Consider the following 7,577-nt stretch of genomic DNA (forward strand, 5'->3'; position numbering starts at 1 on the left):
ACTGCGCTGGATTTGACTTGGCAGATATCTTTGTTCTATGGCAGATGTGGATTTTACAGTCCCTGCTTAGCCTCAAATACTGCTAAAATAACGTCCTTTCTGAGTCACCCATCAGTTCCTTACCACAGTGTTGCAGCACTTTAAATCAATTGCTAATAGAGTTGTCTTCGTTCCCCTCCACCCTCGTGTTACAAAATTTTTAAAGAAGCTTAACAATGTCTGTCCTGTGCTTTTTTTATAGTGAGACAAATACATAAAACTGGATTTGGACTCAGGTGGATTATTAATACAGGTGTTTCCAGTTAAAGCAGCGTTAGGATTTTAAACCTAGACCCTCATTAAAGCACGGCTAAAAAGGGATCACAAACCTCCCAGGGTTCTGACAGCACAGCCAACAATTCTGAGGCTGTAGAGGGAGATCCTCTGCATTCACAGAGCTGCAATAACTGACAGGCACACGCAGACCCACTCGAGCATACCGTAAACAAGGCTCCCTCTCCCATCACTGCAATGACTCATTTCATCTGCATGTCCAACAGAATCAAGGTATGATTTATTTTAATAGAAAGGAAACGCTTTCTGTTCCACGTGGCATGTAACAACGGTGGTTTCTATTGAATGGAGCCATGCAAATAATTCAAGTCAGAGTGCACCAACAAAATGCTCTGTAAGCACACCTGCACTGCAATGCTGGAAGAAATCTGTAGATATCATCTTGCTATTCCACATTAATAAACAGCAACAGCATAAGGACAGGGAGACTGTGGTTCAATACAAACCTCAGAAGCCATTCCATCCTGATACTTCACGCTTCATCATACACCCAGTACAAGCACTCCTAAGTACAGCCATTCTTCTTCCCTTGCTGGAGTTCTTTTCTCAACATTTACTCCACATTTTCTTCAGAGTGTGAGTTTATAATAAAAATAAACTTTAATATCAGACTATTTCACGTCAATCACAACAGCAAGTGGTACAAATAGTCTTGGAAATACAGTGTGCATCAAGGTCAGGCTCTGAATGGCTTTACTACCACACACTGTGTATTGCATATATCCACACTGAACACAATACTGCATACTTCTTTTTGCAAGAGTGCATCTGTGCATTTGCATATATGCTGCTCCGTTCCTTGAAGCTCCTACACTCAAACTTGAGGCACCTGTGTGCATGAAAAAGAAGCTTTAGAAAACACAGTACTTCAATGAGGAGTGAGAGATGTATGGGGGCTCTCAGCAAACAGTGCTCTGGTGGAGTAAAATACAAAGCTTGAATGAGGCAACGGGATGTCAATGCAAAGCATGTTACAAAGCCTGCAAAGGGGCACTGAAATATGTGTGAACAGCTGTCCTCACCCGAGCAACCCCTCTAAAGACACCTCTATATTGCAACAACTCCCACAAGCGACACAACAAGTTGTGCCACCTTGAAAGACAGACCCACAGTTTGAGAAAGACCCCTTCACTAGACAAGAGCAGGAATTCTGCCTCCCTCACACAACGTGACTTAGCTTGGCGGCTGGGGGGTTAGGAATCTAAAGCACTTCATATATCCTCTGATGGTTTGAGAAAACACCCCAGAAACACTACAGCGCTCTGTTTCAGGGCTTCACTTTGCCTTCCTTCACTAACTGCTCATTTAGCTGACAAAGCTGCCTTAGGAAGCCATCATTAGGGCCAATCTCTCTCTTTTGCCGGACAGTGACCAAAGCAGACTTGACATCCATGTTCTGGCGAAGCATGAGGTAGGCGATGACCAGCGTAGGAGAACGGCTGTAGCCCTCACGGCAATGCACAAACACTTGTCCTGCAGGGAAAACAGGTCATAACGTGGGTTATAATGGAACAGAGGATGGAAATGCAGCATGAAATAAATCGCGACAATTCGTCCTTCGGAACACCCAGGACTCTGAATTGGGAATTCTGATGGAGATACGTAAAACTTGATGCTATGGCTGCGATAGCTGCTACAGCCTGACGTGTGGATAATGCAGAATTAACAGTTCTACATCACTCACACTGCAGTGTATTTGCTGCTGCATTATGAAGGCCAGCCTGCACCTATCTATATTTCTCCAATCTCTATTTCAGAATGTCTTGTACCTAAGGATGACTGGGTACCAAACAGCACGAATCAATGATGCACCGTTTAAAATACGCTGCAGACAGATGCTGTTTGTCACATACTGTATCTCCTCAAGGACACCCACCCTTCTGGCTGCACTGCTGTCAATTCCCATGATAACTCCGTGCTGGATCATACCTGGCTGCTTGTCTGGCTCTCTATGAATCACACTAACACTCAAGTAAAAGAAACCACTAATTATGCAATAACAAGAACCAGAAGTACCTTCTGCCAGCACCAATGAAAAGCTTCCAGCTAACTGATTAGGGAAATTATTCCCATGTTTATTGGAAAAATGCTGACAGTTGGCATCCAACAATAATTAAGCAGGCTGCTGCTCCCTCTGAGAAACCTAACTCATTTTTATTGCTTCTCAGCTGCTTCCTCTTTGCCCTGCTTTTCCAGACACAAAATACAACCCCAGGCTTCCCCTCCAGAGTAAATTCTTTTCTGAGACCACAGAACAGATGAACCACACAGACTTGCTGAGGCCACGACTTGCTCGGAAGCCTGTTACCATATTTGCCTTGAGCTGCATATTCTGCTCAGCTTGAGGCAAACCTCTAATCAGAAGCGAGTTGAACAGCTAAAACAATTAATTCTTTACATTTCCTGAGAGCCTGCAGCCATGAATTAGCAGGATTCAAAGATTCTTAAGCATGTGGAAGAGAACTGACTTCCTTTCTACGGTCAGAAGCAAAAGGGTTTCTGGCCTTCCTCTGTGAAAGGCAGTGAGAATCCTGGGCTGATCTGGGTACAGCAGCCCTGCCTTCATTTTGCTCCCCTCCAGAACCTCGTGCAGCTACAAAGCTGAAATGAAACTGCAGGAGAGAGCAGTACTGCATCCTTCATCACTTCGCTACTGCTTTTGCTCTACCTTTCACTGCAAAAAAAAATCCCCTATCATATTTAAGTAGTGAGTTAATCTCAAACCTGGCTCCACCGCCACCCAGCTACAAAGTTCTTTTGTTTACCACGGCAGGAAAACAGCAGCAGTCACAGGAGGCAATATTTAGACGGAAAGAATGGCAAAGCAGAAGTGCTGCTGTCGATTCTGATCAGATTAGCTGAAGTTGGTGGGGACCAATGCATAGCTGGCATTGCTGAACACTTCTTCCAACTGCAGGCTGTATCAGTGGGTCATAGAACTAATTGCAAGAGCTGGCATTTAACTTCACATCCCAGCTGCAGCTCCCCTTTTGCCCACTTCAGGGACAGAACTCTTGGCACTGTGGGAATCCTCATTCCTCTTTGCTCACATTTAGTCACGAAGCAAGAAAGAAATGAAGCATATGTAGAAACGAGTGGTATGCTGCAACAGTCAGAGCAGAAGCACCTTCTGACCCACTGCACTTTGCCCCAGGATTTCTGCTCTGTGGAAACACTGTTAGAGAAATGTGGCAATCAACAGCATTTCACCTATCATCTCCAGCCTTCCTGGAATCCCAGGGACTAAAGGGGTAATTGTGACATAAAATAATAATAAGATCATAGAGACAGGCTCTGTCCTTACTGTATGCTTGAGAAGCAAACATACAGCAAATTCAGCAATGCATTACCTGCATCATTTTTGCCTTCCAATGCTGTAAAACTACTTTTAGATCCTGTATTTGCTTTCTGGGCTTTTCATCTGTCTGAGGAATAATAAGGGCACAGACAGCCACTACTTCAGGATGCAGTTGCTGTTTCACTTTGCAAAGTCATCCCTAAAATGTCAGACTTCCACTTAACATATACTGGAGGTCCACATACATAGAGAGATGACTAAGATGTTTTATTGAATATTCAGGTGTCTTTGATGCCAAGGCTTGATCTGAATCACTGGTTTGCCTGTCCAACTGAAAATCAGAGCAAAGAACCACTTCAAGCAGTGAAATAAAGAGCTAAACCATACGCAGCGTACAGAAAATAAGGCAGAAAGACATTTCAGTTTGCCTTACCATCCTTCTGGGAAAGTGCTTTCTCAATAAAATCAGCTGCCTCCTCAAAATATCGACTGAGGTTAAATTCCTGCGTATCGTTAGCTTTAATGCCATGGTATGTGATGCCTGTGCCTTCATAGAATTCTGCATTAGTGTTCACATGCATGAATGACTTCCCCTCTGCTGCATTCAGAACATGGGTTATCCCCAGGCGCTGCAGCTTCATAATGTTCTTGGCTATGAACCTGTGTGACAAAAAGTGTCAAGAAAACGATTAGAACTCGGTGTCTCGGTATTGACGACGTCCCCAAAAGCTACTGATGACCGAAAGGTTGCATTTTTCTGCTCAGGGATGCTAAATATACAGCGCTCAAATTAGCTAAAGATTTGACACGCGGAAATATTCAGAGCCTTGGTCACTACTTGCATGTCAGAGAATGCTCCTTTCCTGGCTGACAGCAGAACACTGGGACTTAATCCTCTGCTCCCTACTATGGCACAGCTGTAGCTGTGAACATTAAATTCTGACTGAACTAAGGAAACTTAGGAGATCGCAGAAATGCCTGGCTAATTGCTCCTATGATTAACCACTCTCTCCATGTGCTAATTTAAGAACCAGCTACAAGCAGCCTCTGCTGGCGGCCTCCAATGCTCCTTCTCAAGCCACAGGAGTACAGAAACACAGAAAGCAAGATGTATGTTATCACACCACGTGGTTGCATAGGGCAACGTTCACATAACTCAAGGCTTTATGAACATCTAGAGCATTCCTTTCCTCCTAACGACCCTTCACCCCTTAAATTATCCTCACGCACGAATTCTTATGCATGAGTGAAGTTTCTACATCTTCTCTCGGTGCCAAACAACTACGGGCAACGGGCCAAGTATTTGTAAAGGACTTCATTACCCAAACAAATGTTGACAGATTTTTCCATCTGGCAGGACATCATCTGTGCCAGGGGACAAGTATCAGGGCCAAGGGAATTCTGCTTGCAACACAAAAGTAAATCCTACAGAGCAAGGCCAAAACAAAAAGCGTTAATTCACCTGCGAGTTCCTCTGTTTAAGTGGTGACTGTGGCACAAGGAACAGTGCGTGGGTCAGGGCATATCTGATAGTGGTTGGGATCCATGGGAATCTGCTTTGCACCCGTTCACCCAAGCAAATAAACCACATCTTTAATACGGAGCAAAAACTGCCCCACAGCGCATTTTCATTTCCACTGTTACGTCCATGCAAAGCTGCTCCTCCACCACTCAACTTCATGTTAATTTGGGGATTAGGATTTTGGGATTAGGATTGGGATTTTGGGATCCTTCAGATTCCTTACTGCACTTTGAGCCCATTAGGAACAAAAAATTGTTTTGTGGGTTAACCATACACACTCAAGCAGCCAGAATGCTCAGATACGTGCTCTGCAAGCCTGGCAAAGATGCATTCTGTCCAGCTGTCCTGCTCATTTACCATGAGATTACACTCAAATATATCCTGATGCTGGCCATGATAGGACATTATTCGTACTTCTGATATCATCTGAATTGTCTGACTGTGCTGCTGCTTGAAAAACACATTGTGTGAATGTCACTAATCTGATCTTTCTTGTTTTAGTGATACTGCATTTTGACTCATCTTCAGAACTCTCGTCTGATCGCTTTGAAAGGTTACAACTGTCTGCTGTGATATGCAAAAGCTCTCTTTTTATTTTATCATTTCACCTCTGTGTTTGCATTAATGATAACTTCCATGTACTGCAAGGGAGACGTGGTACTTGACAGACAAATTGTTATCCCACGCTGTGACCCCATTCAGTCTCATCCTCCTGAACGTCTCAGCGCTGTTACTTTTACCCGAGGTTGAGTCATTCATAAGGAGAGAAAAAAATATGCATACTATTGTAAAAGGCTTCGAGCAGAACTGTCTGAATTCTCACTCAGATGTCTTAATTTCTTGCCATGAATTCCTGTCCAAACTCTGTTTAAGTTCTGTTTCTTTCATGCTGGGTGTTGACATTCCAACCTCTCCATGGTAAAACTCTCCGTGGATGTCATTACTCTGTAAATTCTCTCTCTGTTATAAAATCCCTGCCCCCGGTAGCTGTGGGAGCAGCCTCACATTGCAGGCAGTGCTTGATCCCTCCAAGGCAGAGAGGAGATTTGTCAGAGCAAACGACCGCATTACTTTATTCTCCTGCTCCCCCCATGAAGTGCTCCCAGCAGCTCTGCAAAGATAGTAACATTTGTGCAATGAAGGCTGAAATGGAGAAGGGAGCCGAGCACAGAGCTGACACGCAGCACACTGAGGTCTCCAGCTCCAAGCAGATGCTGGAACAGAATGGGATAAAGGAATGCACTGCAAACACAGGGCCTGAGCAGCTCTGAGGCACACGCAGCTATTGCTGCCCTGTCACCCCACAGCATCCCGTCCCTTGGGTAACCATGGACAAGGATAGGAGGCAGCAGGGGAATCACAGAACTGCAGGGCTTGGAAGGGAACTTCAGAGATCATTGAGTCCAACCCGCTGCACAAGCAGCTCCCTACATCAGGCTGCACAGGTCGGCATCCAGATGGGTCTGGAATATCTCCAGAGAAGGAGACCCCACCACCTCCCTGGGCAGCCCATCCCAGTGCTCCATCATCACCCTCACCGTGAAGCCCTTCTGCATATTGGTGCAGAACTTCCCATGCTCCAGTTTCAGCCCATTTCCCCTCGTCCTTGTCCCCAGACAAGAGGCTGCCCACGTCCCTTCGCCTCCCACACTTCAGCTATTTATAAACACCGACAACCTCCCCAAAATTAGAAGCCCCAAATTAGGAATTAGGAAAAAAAAAAAAAACTCCAAGCCCAACACGGGGCGTTTCGCTCCTGAACTGTGCGTGCGCTTCATTCAGCCCTTCCGCCCGCAGCCGGGCTCTGCAGCAGGTGCCATTTATGGGCAGCGCCCGCTGGGTGCCATAGGAGCCCGCACGGCGCCGTGCTCAGGCCCTGCAGCCAGTCAGGCCCCGCGGCTCCCTATGGATGCCCGGGGGGGGCGGCGGCTTGGCCCCTCCCGCTCCTCGCAGCCCTACGCAGCCCCTCGCGGGCCGCCCGCTCCCGGCCCGCCGCACTCACGCGTTCCCCACGTGGATGCGCGGCACCACCTCGTTGCTGTGCGCGCTTGGCAGGCTGTAGCAACCGCTGCCGTTCGCAAGGAGGTCGTTCAGCTCCTCCACCGAGATCCGATAATCGGACATGGCCGGATCCGGACGCTCGCGAGGCTCCGTTAGCTCCGCCGATCGACACGGATCGCCCCGCCCCGCCCGGCACCGCCGAGAGAGGGGCGGAGTCCGAGCAGCTGGTCGGGATAGCGGGCAGGCGGCGGGCGCTGCGTGGGGGTATGGACGGAACCGGCATCACCGTGAAGCTGATCCTGATCGGAGACAGCGCCGTGGGGAAGTCCAGGTGGGACCGGGACCGGGCGGGGCGAGAAGCTGCGCGCTGTGTGCTGCAGTGCTGAGTGCCGGTTTGTGTTCGTGCAGCCTTTTGCTGAGGTT

At 47.2% G+C, this 7,577-nt stretch overlaps 2 protein-coding genes across 2 annotated transcripts in view; one reads left to right on the top strand and one right to left on the bottom strand.

The window, feature by feature from the left end:
- Nucleotides 1–531: 531 nt before the first annotated feature.
- On the bottom strand, nt 532–7,339 carry DUSP3 (dual specificity phosphatase 3). Its single transcript, XM_042836472.1, has 3 exons — nt 7,156–7,339; nt 4,065–4,291; nt 532–1,806 (listed from the first exon to the last, which is right to left on the bottom strand). The coding sequence occupies exons 1-3, from the start codon at nt 7,275–7,277 to the stop codon at nt 1,601–1,603; spliced, it is 555 nt and encodes a 184-aa protein (XP_042692406.1). The 5' UTR covers nt 7,278–7,339; the 3' UTR covers nt 532–1,600.
- Nucleotides 7,340–7,352: 13 nt separating this feature from the next.
- Nucleotides 7,353–7,577, top strand: part of LOC122169941 (ras-related protein Rab-18-B-like) — a 5,841-nt gene continuing 5,616 nt past the window's right edge. Inside the window, exons 1-2 of the mRNA XM_042836475.1 lie at nt 7,353–7,485; nt 7,563–7,574. Coding sequence (XP_042692409.1) covers nt 7,421–7,485; nt 7,563–7,574 — 77 coding nt within the window. The 5' untranslated portion in view covers nt 7,353–7,420. The remainder of the gene's footprint in view (nt 7,486–7,562; nt 7,575–7,577) is intronic.

The sequence above is a fragment of the Centrocercus urophasianus genome, unplaced genomic scaffold (assembly GCF_019232065.1).
Source record: "Centrocercus urophasianus isolate 14NV4802_14NV808 unplaced genomic scaffold, USGS_Curo_1.0 seq_61, whole genome shotgun sequence".
In the NCBI taxonomy this organism is placed as follows: Eukaryota; Metazoa; Chordata; class Aves; order Galliformes; family Phasianidae; genus Centrocercus; species Centrocercus urophasianus.